Source organism: Coregonus lavaretus, assembly GCF_964263955.1.
Source record: "Coregonus lavaretus genome assembly, chromosome: 31".
Lineage (NCBI taxonomy): Eukaryota > Metazoa > Chordata > Actinopteri > Salmoniformes > Salmonidae > Coregonus > Coregonus lavaretus.
Genome location: NC_140018.1, coordinates 17,185,735 through 17,206,488, shown reverse-complemented (window position 1 = coordinate 17,206,488; position 20,754 = coordinate 17,185,735). Strand labels below are relative to the sequence as shown.

The following is a 20,754-nucleotide window of genomic DNA, read 5'->3' as shown; positions in this document are numbered from 1 at the left end:
TCGATTCCAGTTCCTCCTGTCTTACCGACCTGGCACCAAGAACGTCAAGCCGGATGCCCTGTCTCGAGTCTATTCTCCCGAGGTACGAGAGAAGCCCTTGGCATCGATTATTCCGAGGTCTAGGATCGTCGCACCTCTTCAGTGGGAACTAGAAAGAGGGGTACGAGAAGCTCTTGTCCATGAGCCCGATCCAGGCGGTGGTCCTGCCGGTCGCCTGTACGTTCCTCTCTCTGTTCGGGCCCGCGTCTTGCAGTGGGGTCATGAGTCGCCCTTGACATGCCATCCAGGCAGTGCTCGCACACTGGAGTTCCTCCGACGGCGGTTTTGGTGGCCGTCCATCAAGAAGGACGTGCAGGTCTATGTGGAGGCCTGCCCGGTGTGCAACCAGGGAAAGTCGACACGCCAGCGACCCCAGGGACTGCTCCATCCCTTACCTGTTCCTCGAAGGCCATGGTCACACCTGTCTCTGGACTTTGTTACGGGACTTCCTCTATCCCAGGGCAACACCGTCATCCTAGTGGTGGTAGACCGTTTCTCTAAGGCTGCCCGGTTTATTCCCCTGCCCAAGCTGCCCTCGGCTAAGGAGACTGCTGAGCTCCTCATGAACCATGTCTTCCGGATATTTGGTATTCCCCTGGACGTGGTCTCTGACCGAGGTCCCCAATTCTCGTCCCGGTTTTGGGGGGCCTTCTGCAGGCTTGTTGGGGCCACAGCCAGCCTATCGTCAGGGTTCCATCCAGAGTCTAATGGTCAAACGGAACGGATTAATCAGGATCTGGAGACCACCCTGCGGTGTATGGCGGCCAGTAATCCCACGTCTTGGGCCACCTATATCATTTGGGCTGAATATGCCCACAACACCCTCCAGTCCTCAGCCACCGGATTGTCCCCCTTCGAATGCCAGTTCGGTTACAACCCTCCATTATTTCCAGAGGAGGAGGCGCAAGTTGGTGTTCCCTCGGCCCAGCGCTTTGTCCAACGCTGTAGGCGGACCTGGAAGAAGGCCAGGCGTGCCCTCCTTCGGACCTCCCAGAGATACCAAAGTCAGGCTAATCGCCACCGCCGGACGGCCCCTAGTTTCCGAGCTGGTCAGAGAGTTTGGTTGGCCACCAAGAACCTGCCCCTCCGGGTCGAGTCCAAGAAGCTTTCCCAGAGATACATCGGCCCTTTCCGCATTGCTAGAAAGGTTAACCCTGTGTCTTATCGTTTGGTTCTCCCTCGTTCCCTTAGAATTAACCCCACTTTCCATGTTTCACTTATTAAACCTGTCTTGTCTTCTCCCTTTGCCCCCCCACGCAGACCCCCGCCACCTCCCAGGATCATTGACGGCCAGCCAGCCTACACAGTCCGCCGGATACTGGACTCCCGGAGGGTCCAGAACTCTCTGCAGTATCTGGTGGACTGGGAGGGCTACGGGCCAGAGGAGCGCTCCTGGGTTCCAGCCAGGGACATCCTGGACCCAGGGTTGATCCGAGATTTTCGCACCCGGGGGCCAGGGTGTTCTGGAAGGAACGTCAGGAGTCGTTCCTAGAGGAGGGGGTCCTGTCAGCTTCCTGCTTCTCCTGTTTGTCTCCGGGCCTCTAGAGGTCAGCTGTGTTCCCCTCTGCCTTAGTTCTTCCTCGTGTGTCCTCATTAGTTTGATCCAGGTCACCTGTGCCTTGTTTGCCCTTTAGTATTTTAGCTGTGTGTTTTCCCCTTGTTTCTCACTTGGTTATTGCGTCCTGACTATGTGTCTCCTGCTGTGTCCCACCGTGTCTGTCCTAGTAAGCTGTTCGAAGTTATCTTTAGTTTGTTTTTCTCCCCTCGTGGAGTTGTTTTGTTTTGCCTCCTGTTTTGGAACATTAAATCAACTTACCTGGAGTATTGCCTTGGGTGTTTCATTTGGGTCCTACAACACCTCCTCTGTGGCTAAGGGGTAGTACCCCCAGCTTTCCACATCTGAGACCGGAGTTCTAGCCCGGCTTGTGACAGTAACAAAATGTTGAAAAAGTACTTGTCCGGTCTGAGACAGAGAGAAGAGACAGAAGAGAGTGCAATCGAGAGGGATAGAGAGCAGTTATCTCTACCTGAAAATACATGATCGAAGATTGATAGTTGGAATTCAGCAGTCATAAAAGTATGCCTTATTTACTTTGAAGAACTACTAAAATAGTGATTTTGTTAGACAGCATAGGCAGCAGCTCTATAGAGATGAGATGATGACTTGGAATAGAATAATAAAGTAATCAAATAGGCCTAAAACAAATGTAAAATACACAGCAACTGAAATATTTTAGTAAAGTAATGTGAATAAATTATGTTTAATAAGTGATAAGCAGTAATGGGCATTCACTAGCATCATGGGATTTTTATGAATGGTTTTATTCTGTGTTGATAGAGCATTCAACCCACATAATGTATAGTGCATTTCATGTAAAAAAAAAAAAAAAAAAGTAAATATTGAAACCAAAATAAAAAACGTGATATTGTTGGGGGGAATCGAACCGAATCCAAACCGACCTCAAAAAGCACTAATCTCTCAGCACTACTTGTGTATGTATTCATGTGCTTCTCAAATACAGGCTCAGAAACCTCAAGCTAAATAAGAAACAATTTGACCTTTTTTCAATTTCAATCAAAACATAGAAATGCATGCAATACCCATTCTGAAAAATGATGATACATAATAAATATTCAGGTTCAATTCTATAATATTTTATTGATTTAAAGATTGCAGCTGTTTTTATCTCAATACCAAATCATTTCTGGGTAACAATTAAGTACCTTACTAGTTTTGGTACTGTCCATATGTACATTTACATTTTAGTCATTTAGCAGACGCTCTTATCCAGAGCGACTTACAGTTAGAACATACATTATTTTATTGAACCCACAACCCTGGCATTGCAAACGCCATGCTCTACCAACTGAGCTACATCCCCTGCCGGCCATTCCCTCCCCTACCCTGGACGAATTGTGCGCCGCCCCATGGGTCTCCCGGTCACGGCCGGCTACGACAGAGCCTGGATTCGAACCAGGATCTCTAGTGGCACAGCTAGCACTGCGATGCAGTGCCTTAGACCACTGCGCCACTCGGGAGACTCTCGGGAGACATATGTAGCTTGTTTTTGGTCGCAGGTTCAGGAATGGCTGAAGAATTGCAACATTTACCTGGAGCTAACTCTGCAAATAGCACTGCTGGGTGATTTGAAAAGTCATAGTCAGTCAATCAAAATATAATAATACTCTTAGCAAAAATGTTTATCTTTAATTATCTGTAGAAATTATGAGAATAGAAAGGTTCAGAACTTTTGTGAAACATCACAACACAGTTGAAAAATATATGGCAATTAGAAATGAAACTGGATGGTGTTCAGAGATAGATGGTAGGGTTTGAGGGGAGCTGAAGGGTTGGACTAAAAATAACAAAAAAACAAGATAACTAATGTAAAATATACTGTGTCCATATATAGGTTCAGACCTTTTGTGAAACATCACAGCACAGTTGAAAAAGATATGGCAAATAGAAATCAAAACTGGACGATCTTCAAAGATAGATGGGAGGGGTTGAGGGTAGCTGAAGAATGAGACTAATAACAAACAAAAGATAACTAATGTAAAATATACTGTGTCCTTAAAATAGTACAGTGAGGGAAAAAGGTATTTGATCCCCTGCTGATTTTGTACGTTTGCCCACTGACAAAGAAATGATCAGTCTATAATTTTAATGGTAGGCTTATTTGAACAGTGAGAGACAGAATAACAACAACAAAATCCATAAAAACGCATGTCAAAAAAGTTATAAATTGATTTGCATTTTAATGAGGGAAATAAGTATTTGACCCCCTCTTAATCAGAAAGATTTCTGGCTCCCAAGTGTCTTTTATACAGGTAACGAGCTGAGATTAGGAGCACACTCTTAAAGGGAATGCTCCTAATCTCAGCTTGTTACCTGTATAAAAGACACCTGTCCACAGAAGCAATCAATCAATCAGATTCCAAACTCTCCACCATGGCCAAGACCAAAGAGCTACCCATAGACCTACACAAGGCTGGAATGGGCTACAAGACCATCACCAAGCAGCTTGGTGAGAAGGTGACCACAGTTGGTGCAATTATTCGCAAATGGAAGAAACACAAAAGGACTGTCAATCTCCCTCGGCCTGGGGCTCCATGCAAGATCTCACCTCGTGGAGTTGCAATGATCATGAGAACGGTGAGGAATCAGCCCAGAACTACACGGGAGGATATTGTCAATGATCTCAAGGCAGCTTGGACCATAGTCACCAAGAAAACAATTGGTAACACACTACGCCGTGAAGGACTGAAATCCTGCAGCGCCCGCAAGGTCCCCCTGCTCAAGAAAGCACATATACATGCCCGTCTGAAGTTTGCCAATGAACATCTGAATGATTCAGAGGAGAACTGGGTGAAAGTGTTGTGGTCAGATGAGACCAAAATCGAGCTCTTTGGCATCAACTCAACTCGCCGTATTTGGAGGAGGAGGAATGCTGCCTATGACCCCAAGAACACCATCCCCACCGTCAAACATGGAGGTGGAAACATTATGCTTTGGGGGTGTTTTTCTGCTAAGGGGACAGGACAACTTCACCGCATCAAAGGGACGATGGACGGGGTCATGTACCGTCAAATCTTGGGTGAGAACCTCCTTCCCTCAGCCAGGGCATTGAAAATGGGTCGTGGATGGGTATTCCAGCATGACAATGACCCAAAACACACAGCCAAGGCAACAAAGGAGTGGCTCAAGAAGAAGCACATTAAGGTCCTGGAGTGGCCTAGCCAGTCTCCAGACCTTAATCCCATAAAAATCTGTGGAGGGAGCTGAAGATTCGAGTTGCCAAACGTCAGCCTCGAAACCTTAATGACTTGGAAAAGATCTGCAAAGAGGAGTGGGACAAAATCCCTCCTGAGATGTGTGCAAACCTTGTGGCCAACTACAAGAACCGTCTGACCGCTGTTATTGCCAACAAGGGTTTTGCCACCAAGTACTAAGTCATGTTTTGCAGAGGGGTCAAATACGTATTTCCCTCATTAAAATGCAAATCAATTCATAACATTTTTGACATGCGTTTTTCTGGATTTTTTTGTTGTAATTCTGTCTCTCACTGTTCAAATAAACATACCATTAAAATTATAGACTGATCATTTCTTTGTCAGTGGGCAAACGTACAAAATCAGCAGGGGATCAAATACTTTTTTCCCTCACTGTATGTAGAAGCTTGAGGTAGAAGCCTAAGTTTAGTTGTCCATTAGTTTACTCCAACTAGGGTAGGGGTGGTAGGGTTAGGGGAAAATAATAAAGGAAAATATATATAAAGAAATATATTTTTTTAGGGGGTAGATCAGCTTTAATATTGCAGATAGATTGTGGCTTCTATCAAGCCACAATCTATCTGCAATATTAAAGCTGATCTACCCCCTAAAGAAATTAAGAAAAAAATGTAAAGTGCAATAGCAAAAAGCAAAATCATAAAATATGAATATGAAGAGGATGGGAACATTTTAATAACTCAGAAATTGTGTTCTGTGTTCTGATTAACCATATTAGACTGAAAAAACTCTGCAATGCCACAGCTATCCCCTGGTGGCGCAGAGGGTTAACGATCTGGATGCAGATCTGAATATTGCAGGTTTCTTATTTTTGTTAAACAAAATTTAAGAAGACCAGTCAAATTCTTCCACACCGATCTCGACAAACCATTTCTGTATGGGACCTCGCTTTGTGCACGGGGGCATTATCATGCTGAAACAGGAAAAGGCCTTCCCCAAACTGTTGCCACAAATTTGGAAGCACAGAATAATCTAGAATGCCATTGTATGCTGTAGCATTAAGATTTCCCTTCACTGGAACTAAGGGGCCTAGCCCGAACCATAAAAAACAGCCCCAGACCATTATTCCTCCTCCACCAAACTTTACAGTTTGCACTATGCATTCGGGCAAGTTGCGTTCTCCTGACATCTGCCAAACCCAGATTCGTCCGTCAGACTGCCAGATGGTGAAGCGTGATTCATCACTCCAGAGAACGCGTTTCCACACGTCCAATGGTGACGAGTCCAATGGCGGCAAGCTTTACACCACTCCAGCCGACGCTTGGCATTGTGCATGGTGATCTTAGGCTTGTGTGCAGCTGCTCAGCCATAGAAACCCATTTCATGAAGCTCCCGACGAACAGTTCTTGTGCTGACATTGCTTTCAGAGGCAGTTTGGAACTCTGTAGCGAGTGTTGCAACCGAGGTCAGACAATTTGTACGCACTTCAGGACTCTGCGGTCCCGTGAGCTTGTGAGGCCTACCACTTCGCGGCTGAGCCGTTGTTGCTCTTAGACATTTCCACTTCGCAATAACAGCACTTACAGTTGACCGGGGCAGCTCTAGCAGGGCAGATATTTGACGAACTTACTTGTTGCAAAGGTGGCATCCTATCCACTAATTTGAAGGGGTGTCCAAATACTTTTGTATATACAGTGCATTCCGAAAGTATTCAGACCCCTTGACTTTTTCCACATTTTGTTATGTTAGTCTTATTCTAAAATGGATTAACTTGTTTTTTTTCCTCATCAATCTACACACAATACCCCATAATAACAAACCAAAAACAGGTTTTTAGAAATGTAAAAAACAGAAATATGACATTTACACAAGTATTCAGACCCTTTACTCAGTACTTTGTTGAAGCGCCTTTGGCAGCGATTACAGCCTCGAGTCTTCTTGGGTATGACGCTACAAGCTTGGCACACCTGTATTTGGGGAGTTTCTCCCATTCTTCTCTGCAGATCCTCTCAGGTTGGATGGGGAGCATTGCTGCACAGCTATTTTCAGGTGTCTCCAGAGATGTTCGATCGGGTTCTAGTCCGGGCTCTGGCTGGGCCAATCAAGGACATTCAGAGACTTGTCCCGAAGCCACTCCTGCGTCGTCTTGGCTGTGTGCTTAGGGTCGTTGTCCTGTTGGAAGGTGAACCTTCTCCCCAGTCTGAGGTCCTGAGTGCTCTGAAGCAGGTTTTCATCAAGGATCTCTCTGTACTTTGCTCCATTAATCTTTTCCTCGATCCTGACTAGTCTCCCAGTCCCTGCCGCTGAAAAACATCTCCACAGCATAATGCTGCCACCACCATGCTTCACCGTAGGGATGGTGCCAGGTTTCCTCCAGACATGACGCTTGGCATTCAGGCCAAAGAGTTCAATCTTGGTTTCATCAGACCAGAGCATCTTGTTTCTCATTGTCTGAGAGTCTTTAGGTGCCTTTTGGCAAACTCCAAGCGGGTTGTCATGTGCCTTTTACTGAGGAGTGGCTTCCGTCTGGCCACTCTACCATAAAGGCCTGATTGGTGGGAGTGCTGCAGAGATGGTTGTCCTTCTGGAAGTTTCTCCCATCTCCACAGAGGAAATCTAGAGCTCTGTCAGAGTGACCATCGGGTTCTTGGTCACCTCCCTGACCAAGGCCCTTCTCCCCAGATTGCTTAGTTTGGCCAGGTGGCCAGCTCTAGGAAGAGCCTTGGTGGTTCCAAACTTATTCCATTTAAGAATGATGGAGGTTACTGTGTTCTTGGGGACCTTCAATGCTGCAAACATTTTTGGTACCCTTCCCCAGATCCGTGCCTCAACACAATCCTGTCTCTGAGCTCTACGGACAATTCCTTCGACCTCATGGCTTGGTTTTTTCTCTGACATGCACTGTCAACTGTGGGACCTTATATAGACAGGTGTGTGCCTTTCCAAATTATGTCCAATCAATTGAATTTACCACAGGTGGATTCCAATCAAGTTGTAGAAACATCTCAAAGATGATCAATGGAAACAGGATGCACCTGAGCTCAATTTCGAGTCTCATAGCAAAGGGTCTGAATACTTATGTAAATAAGGTATTTCTGTTTTTAAATATTATACATTTGCAAAAATGTCAAAAAAACAGTTTTCGCTTCGTCATTATGGGGTATTGTGTGTTGATTGCTGGGGATTTTTATTTATTTAATCCATTTTAGAATACGGCTGTAATGTAATAAAATGTGGAAACAGTCAAGGGTTCTGAATACTTTCCGAAGGCACTGTATATTTGTTGCCACCCTAGTGTCATGCACTACTCATGAAGTATATTTAGAACTTGTATTATTAAAAAACAAAATACCGTCATACCGTCGAAAATGAGGAAAATATTGTGATATGATATTTTAGCCATATCGCCCTAATACCAGGTGTGACCTAAACAGCTGGTTTTCTAAGCCTGAGTAACCAACCAGGTGAGATAAAAATCAACCAGCAGACACTGTTGGCCCTAAGGACTGTATATGACTATTTCATGCTCTCTTTCAATCTGATTCAATTCAAATCTATAAAACTTCATTTATCCCTTAAGAGATGTAATTGTGCTGAAGACGGTCTACTTTAAGTGGCCCGGCTTGCTTCTCAATCATCATGTCTACAGTCTGCCACTCTGCCATGGCTGCTCACATATATAAATATAAACATCATCATTTTGTTATCCTTCTGCCAATGAGAAAGAGACAGCCGCACCGAGACACCATTTCCCCTCTGACCCAAGAGGGTGTTAAGCGTTGAGGGAACGTTCACTCAACATAACTAGAACCCATTCCAGAACCTCTGCAGTGTTTTCCTGCTGAAGCACCGCCCACTTGACCACAGTGGGCTCCTCCCCATCCAGGGGTTAGCTAATTAGAGGGTTGCCAGGGGAACAGAATGGCAGCTCAGCTAACCGGTGTAATGACAGGGTGAGGGAGGAGGGCGCGGTCAGATTATAGATCCCGAGTACACACAGTGGAGCTAAAAAAAGAACCAGAGAGACGAGAGGGAGAGAGCGAGGAGAGAGAGGGGGGAAGAGGGAGATATAGGTGAGAAAAGAAAGAGAGAAAGGGAGACAAGGCAGGGGAGAGAGAGAGAGACAGGAATAGAGAAGAGTTTGAGAATGATAAAGTAAGGTAGAGAGACAAAGAAAGTTAAGAACACAGTAAGACCGTGGCATATGATAGTGGTTTGTAGTTGACACTTGACTTTAACAAGTCTCGCTCCTGACATTCTCTCTCTATGGGTTATCCCTGGACTTCCCCTGTGTGGCTGAACTGAACAGAGCTGCACTTGTCTATAGCAGGCTGGAGTGACTAAGCATGCAGGGATGGCTTGGTGATTTCCAGACCACAGTTTGTAGACTCTGGCATATACAGCCTGATGCATGTTCCCCAATGAACTCCCCACTGCCCTGTGTGTGTGTGTGTGTGTGTGTGTGTGTGTGTGTGTGTGTGTGTGTGTGTGTGTGTGTGTGTGTGTGTGTGTGTGTGTGTGTGTGTGTGTGTGTGTGTGTGTGTGTGTGCGTGTGTTTGTGCATGCGTGCGTGTGTAAAGGTGTCTCACAGCCTCCAGTGGAAACACGCACTGTGGTAGCCATGGTAACAAACAGGAAACCAGCAAGTTCTGTGTAGCTGAAACTGGTCAGCTGGACTCACCCCTGACACTGCTCTGTTTTGATAATGGACCGTTTTAACTTTCTCTCACACATTCCTTCTCTACGCCTCCCTCTCTCATTAACTCCCCTCTCTCTTTCCCTCATTCTCTCTCTCTCCCATTCCCTCTCTTTCACTCCCTCTTCTCTAATGTGTGGCCTTTTGTGACTACTTCACCCTGCCCAAAAGTCAAACACAAAATTGAATCAAGGCTAAAAATGGGGAAAACATGATCTGGAATCCCTGAAAAGCTGGACGTTTCGTCCTGTTCTTTCACTTTATTTTGGCACTCTAACCACACTCTGTGAAGGTCGCTCTGGGCCAAGTCTGAAAAGTATCATATCAACTTACCTCTGGCAAACCAGTGGCCGAGCCACCCACAGTCATAACACTAGCCCAGCCCCACCTAGCCCTAGCTAGTAGTCTTTCTAGACCAGTGGTATTCAAACTTTTTCAGAGGGGACCCCTCACAAACCCACCCCAAATCTAATGAAACAACCTTAAAATCGGTACATTTTGATTTTTACATTAAAAATAACCTTCAATGTGTTCGATTTTCATAATGTATAAAAATGAAAAGAAACCAATAAATACATTTATTCAATACAATTGTATTTTTCAAGTGATCTTTCTCAAAAGCGTTTGTATATTGTCCCATACAAGAATCTGTACTTTAAATTTTGTTTTGTTTTGTGACCACACTGCAGTTCCCCCACGACCCCGACTTTGAATACCACTGCTCTAGACAGATGCGTTGTCTCCAATGTACCAATGTTCCAGCTTCGCTGCCCTAGGTTTGGGATTTCCGAGACTACCTAGCTAGCACTCTGCTCCAACCCACAGTCATAACTCTAGCACAGCCACAGCTAGCCATAGCTGGTGCATAACTCCAACCAAGAACATGAGTCAGTGTTGCACAAACTGGCGGCTACAACCCTCCATAGTAGTGATTCACTTATTCCTAGTAATTTTGAAACAACAACAGTGTGGTAATATTTCCGGTGCTAGTACTACCGGAGTTTACAGGTAACATTTCTACAGGATCTTAATTTGAGCACCCTGTTGCAGGAGAACGTTCTTGCAATGCAGGAAATGTAAAACGTGTATTTGAGGTTTTAAAAGGTTTCTGAAATTTGTAATTTCCACTTAGAAATGTCATACTTGATGAAGACCTAAAAAAATGTCCATTAATTCTAATCCAAATAATAATTCACATTTCCTGTTGCTGCAAATTAAGATCCTACATCTGTATGTTGCTTTCTTCTTGTGTTTAGTAACTCCCTTACTGTGTGTTTTGAGCTGTCAGTATGTGACACTTCTCTTCTCGCTAGGTATCAGTACTACCTGCAGGTGAAGAAGGAGGTGCTGGATGGACGTCTCCACTGTACTGTAGAGCAGGGCATCAGACTAGCAGGCCTAGCAGTGCAAGGTAAGACAGAGTACACACAGGAGTATACCCCATTGCTTTACCACTAACCTCGTTTTATGTCCTACTTAAACCCTAAGTCCAGAGGGAGATAGAGAGAGAGACTCACACTTTCTTAGCTCATCCTGGGTTCACTACCTAATATGGCTGCATACCGCCAGAAGAGCTGAGTCCACTTGAGTTCCTATCAGGATTCCTTTCCCCAACACACACACACAAACACACGCACGCACATGCATGCACACTAATCTTCCAACCCCGCAACACAAACACACACACTCTCTCTCCTGCTGTCCCTGGGCCCTGTGTCTCAGGGGAGAATGTAAACAGTCGTTAGCTTATCGCTAACACCAAGGTTAGCCAAGGCAGGAAGAACCTTATCTGTAGGGAGGACAGATTCTACACTACACCCCTCTATGTCAGACATACATTACATTACATTAGAGCAGCCCTAAAGGATGTAGCTACCTCTGTATATCTGGAGATAGTACTGTACATTATCCAGACAGACAGTAGCTGTATGTAATATCCTTTTATCATTGGAAGGTTGGGTAGGATTAACCAAGATAGACCCAAACCCCAACAAGACATCACAATATGACATGAGCATGCCTGCTACAGATACTGTAGGTACTATTAGGGTTTGTAGTTTCTATGTGTCTTTGAGGTCGTCAGACTACAGTTCCTGTCCATGCCTATTGAATGTGTTTCCCTCTTGTGTTTTATAGTTCATATATCCTTGAGAGTACACTCTTAGAAAAAAAGGGTTCCAAAAGGAAAGGGTTCAACATAGAACCCAAAAGGGTTCTACCTGGAACCAAAAGGGTTCTACCTATGGGGACAGCTGAAGAACCCTTTCAGGTTCTAATAGCACCTTTTTTTCTAAGAGCGTATACCATCCTTAGATTATGTATGTTTTCCATGTGTAGGGTTGCAAAATTCCATGAACTTTGCCTAAATTCCCAGGTTTTCCTGAAATCCCAGTTGGAAGATTCACAGAATTAGGAGGGAATAAGTAGGAAATCTGTAATTCTCCAACAAGGACTTCTGCAAACCTGGGAATCTGGGGAAAGTTACTGGAACTCTATCCATGTGTTTCATGTCAATGAGTTGGTGAGTTGAGTGTAGATCTCAGTGTGTTTAGAGTTGAGTGTAGATCTCAGTGTGTGTAGAGTGTAGATCTCAGTGTGTGTAGAGTTGAGTGTAGATCTCAGTGTGTTTAGAGTTGAGTGTAGATCTCAGTGTGTGTAGAGTGTAGATCTCAGTGTGTGTAGAGTTGAGTGTAGATCTCAGTGTGTTTAGAGTTGAGTGTAGATCTCAGTGTGTGTAGAGTGTAGATCTCAGTGTGTGTAGAGTTGAGTGTAGATCTCAGTGTGTTTAGAGTTGAGTGTAGATCTCAGTGTGTGTAGAGTTGAGTGTAGATCTCAGTGTGTGTAGAGTTGAGTGTAGATCTCAGTGTGTGTAGAGTTGAGTGTAGATCTCAGTGTGTGTAGAGTTGAGTGTAGATCTCAGTGTGTGTAGAGTGTAGATCTCAGTGTGTTTAGAGTTGAGTGTAGATCTCAGTGTGTTTAGAGTTGAGTGTAGATCTCAGTGTGTGTAGAGTGTAGATCTCAGTGTGTGTAGAGTTGAGTGTAGATCTCAGTGTGTTTAGAGTTGAGTGTAGATCTCAGTGTGTGTAGAGTTGAGTGTAGATCTCAGTGTGTTTAGAGTTGAGTGTAGATCTCAGTGTGTGTAGAGTTGAGTGTAGATCTCAGTGTGTGTAGAGTTGAGTGTAGATCTCAGTGTGTGTAGAGTTGAGTGTAGATCTCAGTGTGTGTAGAGTTGAGTGTAGATCTCAGTGTGTGTAGAGTGTAGATCTCAGTGTGTGTAGAGTTGAGTGTAGATCTCAGTGTGTGTAGAGTTGAGTGTAGATCTCAGTGTGTTCTCTCCTCTCTTATAGCTGATTTTGGGGATTTCACACAGTTCCTGTCTCAGGACTTCCTCAGGGAGTATGTGCTCTTCCCAGTGGTGAGTCAACCCTCACACTACACCTCTCAGTGTGTGTGTGTGTGTGTGTGTGTGTGTGTGTGTGTGTGTGTGTGTGTGTGTGTGTGTGTGTGTGTGTGTGCGCATGTGTGTGTGTGATCGTATATGTTTTTCAGTGTTCAGGTGTGTGTGCTCTCAGTAGGTATTCTCAGGTGTATGTTTGATGTGTGTATGTTTGATGTTGCCTGTCTCAGAAGTTTTTCAAGCTCAGGTGTGTGTGCATGAGTGAGTGAGTGCTTGCGTGTGTAGCCTGAGGCCACAGATTCCTAGCTCTCCTGTGTACGTCCTCCTCCTGTGTTCTACCTGCATACCTGACTGACACAGAGACAAGACAGACAAGAGGCCCTGCTTAGAGAGGGGGAGGGAGAGGGAGAGATGGAGGGAGGGAGAGATGAACTGAGAGGCAGGAAGAAAGAGGAAGAGGTGAGTGTGTGTGGGGGGGGGGGGGGGGGGGGGGGGGGGGGGGGGGGGGGGGGGGGGGGGAGGGGGGGGGAAGGAGGGAGTAGAGAGAGTGAGAATTAACCTTTTCACATGTGAGTTCCAAATATCTCTAACTGAGTTGTTTTATGCACGTGATGTCAGAATGCACTCACTGTTCCAAAATGTGATTGTTACGCAACAGGACAGTTAACACACGCCGCCTGCTAATTATCTATAGGCTATGTTTCAACTTGTCAATTTCAAATTATTTTCGAACAAGTTTTATTTTCTAACAACAGTTTGAATTGAGGTGTGTTCTGCCTCCTCATTAATTCACATACAAGTAGCCCATTTCCGCGTTGTGGACAATTTATGTTTGAGGCTTTACTGAGCCGGACAAACTTCTCTCTTCGAGGAGAGCCCAAGCACCTCCCCAGTGTTTCCGCAGATCAAGTATGCAGACATTTGCGCAGTCTTGCACGAATTGGAACATTTTCTGGTTGGCGCTAGCATTGTCTTCCTTGTTGTTTTCCTTACAAATAATACCTTTGGACATGTGTGCGTTCCAATCAAAGTAAGTGCCTTATTTTCTGTATATCGTGTTGTCGTTTCTATTGTAGCATACAGTAGAACTGTCGTTTCTCTTTACTTATTTGAACTGTTCTTGTCATAATATGGATTTGGTCTTTTACCAAATAGGGCTATGTTCTGTATAACCCCCCCCCCCCCCCCCCCCCCCTTTTAACAAGGCACACCTGTTAATTGAAATGTATTCCAGGTGACTACCTCATGAAGCTGGTTGAGAGAATGCCAAGCTTGTGCAAAGCTGTCATCAAGGCAAAGGGTGGCTATTAAAATATATTTTGATTTGTTTAACACTTTTTTTGGTTACTACATGATTCGATATGTGTTATTTCATAGTTTTGATGTCTTCACTATTATTCTACAATGTAGAAAAACCCTTGAATGAGTAGGTGTGTCCAAACTTTTGACTGGTACTGTATGTACAGTGAGGGAAAAAAGTATTTGATCCCCTGCTGATTTTGTACGTTTGCCCACTGACAAAGAAATTATCAGTCTATAATGTTAATGGTAGGTTTATTTGAACAGGGAGAGACAACAACATAAATCCAGAAAAACGCATGTCAAAAATGTTATAAATTGATTTGCATTTTAATAAGAAATAAGTATTTGACCCCCTCTCAATCACAAAGATTTCTGTCTCCCAGGTGTCTTTTATACAGGTAACGAGCTGAGATTAGGAGCACACTCTTAAAGGGAGTGCTCCTAATCTCAGCTTGTTACCTGTATAAAAGACACCTGTCCACAGAAGCAACCAATCAATCAGATTCCAAACTCTCCACCATGGCCAAGACCAGTTGGTGCGATTATTCGCAAATGGAAGAAACACAAAAGATCTGTCAATCTCCCTCGGCCTGGGGCTCCATGCAAGATGTCACCTCGTGGAGTTGCAATGATCATGAGAACGGTGAGGAATCAGCCCAGAACTACACGGGAGGATCTTGTCAATGATCTCAAGGCAGCTGGGACCATAGTCACCAAGAAAACAATTGGTAACACACTACGCCGTGAAGGACTGAAATCCTGCAGCGCCCGCAAGGTCCCCCTGCTCAAGAAAGCACAAATACAGGCCCGTCTGAAGTTTGCCAATGAACATCTGAATGATTCAGAGGAGAACTGGGTGAAAGTGTTGTGGTCAGATGAGACCAAAATCATCAACTCAACTCGCCGTGTTTGGAGGAGGAGGAATGCTGTCTATGACCCCAAGAACACCATCCCCACCGTCAAACATGGAGGTGGAAACATTATGCTTTGGGGGTGTTTTTCTGCTAAGGGGACAGGACAACTTCACTGCATCAAAGGGACGATGGACGGGGCCATGTACCGTCAAATCTGGGGTGAGAACCTCCTTGCCTCAGCCACGGCATTGAAAATGGGTCGTGGATGGGTATTCCAGCATGACAATGACCCAAAACACACGGCCAAGTCAACAAAGGAGTGGCTCAAGAAGAAGCACATTAAGGTCCTGGAGTGGCCTAGCCAGTCTCCAGACCTTAATCCCATAGAAAATCTGTGGAGGGAGCTGAAGGTTCGAGTTGCCAAACGTCAGCCTCGAAACCTTAATGACTTGTAGAAGATCTGCAAAGAGGAGTGGAACAAAATCCCTCCTGAGATGTGTGCAAACCTGGTGGCCAACTACAAGAAACATCTGACCTCTGTGATTGCCAACAAGGGTTTTGCCACCAAGTACTAAGTCATGTTTTGCAGAGGGGTCAAATACTTATTTCCCTCATTAAAATGCAAATCAATTTATAACATTTCGGACATGCGTTTTTCTGGATTTCTTTGTTGTTATTCTGTCTCTCACTGTTCAAATAAACCTACCATTAAAATTATAGACTGATCATGTCTTTGTCAGTGGGCAAACGTACAAAATCAGCAGGGGATAAAATACTTTTTTCCCTCACTGTATGTATGTATGTATGTATGTATGTATGTATGTATGTATGTATGTATGTATGTATGTATGTATGTACAGTGGGGAGAACAAGTATATGATACACTGCCGATTTTGCAGGTTTTCCTACTTACAAAGCATGTAGAGGTCTGTCATTTTTATCATAGGTACACTTCAACTGTGAGAGACAGAATCTAAAACACAAATCCAGAAAATCACATTGTATGATTTTTAAGTAATTAATTTGCATTTTATTGCATGACATAAGTATTTGATCACCTACCAACCAGTAAGAATTCTGGCTCGCACAGACATGTTAGTTTTTATTTAAGAAGCCCTCCTGTTCTCCACTCATTACCTGTATTAACTGCACCTGTTTGAACTCGTTACCTGTATAAAAGACACCTGTCCACACACTCAATCAAACAGACTCCAACCTCTCCACAATGGCCAAGACCAGAGAGCTGTGTAAGGACATCAGGGATAAAATTGTAGACCTGCACAAGGCTGGGATGGGCTACAGGACAATAGGCAAGCAGCTTGGTGAGAAGGCAACAACTGTTGGCGCAATTATTAGAAAATTGAAGAAGTTCAAGATGACGGTCAATCACCCTCTGTCTGGGGCTCCATGCAAGATCTCACCTTGTGGGGCATCAATGATCATGAGGAAGGTGAGGGATCAGCCCAGAACTACACGGCAGGACCTGGTCAATAACCTGAAGAGAGCTGGGACCACAGTCTCAAAGAAAACCGTTAGTAACACACTACGCCGTCATGGATTAAAATCCTGCAGCGCACGCAAGGTCCCCCTGCTCAAGCCAGCGCATGTCCAGGCCCATCTGAAGTTTGCCAATGACCATCTGGATGATCCAGAGGAGGAATGGGAGAAGGTCATGTGGTCTAATGAGACAAAAATAGAGCTTTTTGGTCTAAACTCCACTCGCCGTGTTTGGAGGAAGAAGAAGGATGAGTACAACCTCAAGAACACCATCCCAACCGTGAAGCATGGAGATGGAAACATCATTCTTTGGGGATGCTTTTCTGCAAAGGGGACAGGACGACTGCACCGTATTGAGGGGAGGATGGATGGGGCCATGTATTGCGAGATCTTGGCCAACAACCGCCCTCCCTCAGTAAGAGCATTGAAGATGGGTCGTTGCTGGGTCTTCCAGCATGACAACGACCCGAAACACACAGCCAGGGCAACTAAGGAGTGGCTCCGTAAGAAGCATCTCAAGGTCCTGGAGTGGCCTAGCCAGTCTCCAGACCTGAACCCAATAGAAAATCTTTGGAGGGAGCTGAAAGTCCGTATTGCCCAGCGACAGCCCCGAAACCTGAAGGATCTGGAGAAGGTCTGTATGGAGGAGTGGGCCAAAATCCCTGCTGCAGTGTGTGCAAACCTGGTCAAGACCTACAGGAAACTTATGATCTCTGTAATTGCAAACAAAGGTTTCTGTACCATATATTAAGTTATGCTTTTCTGATGTATCAAATACTTATGTCATGCAATACAATGCAAATGAATTACTTAAAAATCATACAATGTGATTTTCTGGATTTTTGTTTTAGATTTGTCTCTCACAGTTGAAGTGTACCTATGATAAAAATTACAGACCTCTACATGCTTTGTAAGTAGGAAAACCTGCAAAATCAGCAGTGTATCAAATACTTGTTCTCCCCACTGTATGTATGGAGCATAATGTATTTACAGTTTTATTCACATGTTTTGAAGTACTGGTGACAAATAATGCATTCCGATTATTGCATAGATTGTAATGGATGTGTGTAAAATAATTTTCTGAAGGTTGTACTGATTATAATGAGCTAATGCTAAGCTATTTGCCAGCTATGTGTGGCGCCATGTTTGTTGACATTATACAATGCATTTTGGGTGTCACGTAAACGTCTGTCAGACCAAAGATGTTATAATGAGGTGAAGGGTAAACTTCCGAAAGTGAATGAAGGGAAGTGAATGATCGTAGACAACACACCCCCTTCAACATGCATACTGCAAACAGACCAAACTCATCTTGTCTCCTATTATTATCTTTGGTTGACGCGAAAAAACAAGCATTGCGCACAAACTACTCATCGTCGGATTACTTTCGATTTCTAGAAAGTGTTTTACTCAATTATTTCGATCAATGGTGAGCTCACCCATGATGTGATGAAATATAAATAGTAATTGCTATTAGCTACGTCATATTGTGGTTTCTGACAGCCGAATGTTATCTAAATATGACCCCTTGTGTTACCTCAATCTTTCCTCAGTTAGCGCTAGGACTAATGTAGCCTACATTTTCCGGTTTGGATGATTGTGTATGCAGTCGCTACTTCTGTGAATGTCTGAACATTGCATCCAAAAATAAACTGGTCACATTCAGGACATAACTTTGTAAGGACTGTGTTTGTGCAAAATGTTTCTGTGAAAAAACCTTGTGGCTATAAATGCTGACGTTCTAAATAAGCTTTCTAATCACACCGGTTTGAGCGTACGCTGCAGGGACCACTGTAGAATGGTCACACCTGTTTGTTGGTACATGTGAAAAGGTTAAAGGAAGAGGCATATAGGAAGGAGAGGGATAGAGGATAAAGAAGGTGGTTACAGAGACAAACTAATAGGGCACAGAGAAACATAGAGGAGGGGGCAGAAAGAGAGAGCGAGCGATGACAATGGATATCTGAGGCCTGCATAGAGTAATTTTTCTCTCCCGGTCTGAAACACACAAACACACACACACAAACTGAGTGATGGAGTGCTCTAATGGAGGGGTAGTGAGTGGGTGTTGAAGGGGTAAATATGGAGGCTGTGTGTGTAATCTGATATAGCTCATTCTCTCTGTTCGCTCTAGTCCTGCAGAGATTAATGTCCACTTTCTCTTTCACCCCATCACTCTTTTCCCTGTCACCCCCCTATACCTCCCTGGCTTGCTTTCTCTTTCTTTATCTGCCTGTACCTCCCCTCTCTTCTTCCCAAACTTTATGCTACATCTCTCTCTCTCCTCCCCCTCCCCTCTCCCTCTCCCTCCAACCCCATGTGCTTCTTTCTCTTTCACTTCCTCTATTGCTCTCTCTCTCCCTCTCTCTCTCCCTCTCTCTCTCTCTCTCTCTCCCTCTCTCTCTCTCTCTCTCTCTCTCTCAGAACTGGCCTCATGTAGATGAGATGTTGGAGGAGTGGACTCAGAAGGTGGCAGAGGAACATAAGAGTCACTGGTAGGCTTCCTGTTCATAACACTATCCTACAGTCTACCAAGCCCTACTATAAACTACACTGAACCTACAGGCTTCCTGTTCATAACACTATCCTACAGTCTACCAAGCCCTACTATAAACAACACTTCTCCTACAGGCTTCCTATTCATAACTTTACATTTTAGTCATTTAGCAGACGCTCTTATCCAGAGCGACTTATAGGAGCAATTAGGGTTAAGTGCCTTGCTTAAGGGCACATCGACAGATTTTTCACCTAGTCGGCTCGGGGATTAGAACCAGCGACCTTTCGGTTACTGACACAACGCTCTTACCCACTAAGCTACCTGCCACTACCCTACAGTCTACCAAGCCCTACTATAAACTACACTGAACCTACAGGCTTCCTGTTCATAACACTACCCTAAAGTCTACCAAGCCCTACAATCTTAGAAAAAAGGGTTCCAAAAGGGTTCTTTGGCCGTCACCATAGGATATATAAATATTTTTGGTTCCAGGTAGAACCCTTTTTGGTTCTAAGAAGAACCCTTTTGGATTCCATGTAGAACTCTGTGGAAGGGATTCTAAATGGAACCGAAAAGGGTTCTACCTGGAATCAAAAGGGTTCTACCTGAAACCAAAAAGGGTTCTTCAAAGGGTTCTCCTATGGGGACAGCTGAAAATCCCTTTTAGGATCTAGATAGCACCTTTTTTTCTAAGAGTGTACTATACACTACACTGCTCATGTGTCCACTCAAAATACAACTCACTGCTTATTCTAAGTCTTTGTATAGAATACCTGTATGTATATTAGTGTAATGATTATATGTATTATAAATTGCAATTGTATATCATTAGAATGATATAAGCTGTATCAATGCCTCATGAGGACTTGCTTGGTCCAAGCATGTGACCAGCCCTTAAAATATTCATATTTGGGTCCAATGTTTCAGTGCAATGCAGTGTTTCAGTGCCTTCAGAAAGTATTCATACCCCTTGACTTTTTCCACATTTTGTTGTGTTACAGCCTGAATTTAAAATGTATTACATTGAGATTTTGTGTCACTGGCCTACACACAATAACCCATAATATCAAAGTGGAATTATGTTTTCAGAAATGTTTACAAATTAATTAAAAATGAAAAGCTGAAATGTCTTGAGTCAATAAGTATTCAACCCCTTTGTTATGGCAAGCCTAAATAAGTTCAGGAGTAAAAAAGTTTCTTAACAAGTCACATAATAAGTTGCATGGACTCACTCTATATACAATAATAGTGTTTAACATAATTTTTTTATGACTAGCTCATCTCTGTACCCCACATATACAATTATCAGTAAGGTCCCTCAGTCGAGCAGTGAATTTCAAACACAGATTCAACCTCATAGACCAGGGAGGTTTTCCAATGCCTTGCAAAGAAGGGCACCTATTGGTAGATGAGTAAAGTTATTAATTACACTTTGGATGGTGTATCGATAGACCCAGTCACTACAAAGATACAGGCGTCCTTCCTTACTCAGTTGCCGGAGAGGAAGGAAACCGCTCAGGGATTTCACCATGGGGCCAATGGTGACTTTAAAACAGTTACTGAGTTTAATGGTTGTGATAGGAGAAAACTGAGGCTGGATCAACAACATTGTAGTTACTCCACAATACTAACCTAAATGACAGAGTTAAAATGAAGCCTATACAGAATAAAAAATAAGGCAATAAGGCACTAAAGTAAAACGGCCAAAAATTTGGCTAATAAATGTACATCATGTCCTGCA

The 20,754-nt window shown here is 44.0% G+C and overlaps 1 protein-coding gene across 1 annotated transcript in view; it reads left to right on the top strand.

The window, feature by feature from the left end:
• Positions 1-20,754, top strand: part of LOC311107199 (tyrosine-protein phosphatase non-receptor type 14-like) — a 103,351-nt gene that overhangs the window by 64,008 nt on the left and 18,589 nt on the right. Inside the window, exons 4-6 of the mRNA XM_084149692.1 lie at positions 10,780-10,877; positions 12,814-12,881; positions 18,941-19,011. Of these exons, the coding sequence (XP_084005818.1) occupies positions 10,780-10,877; positions 12,814-12,881; positions 18,941-19,011 (237 nt within the window). The remainder of the gene's footprint in view (positions 1-10,779; positions 10,878-12,813; positions 12,882-18,940; positions 19,012-20,754) is intronic.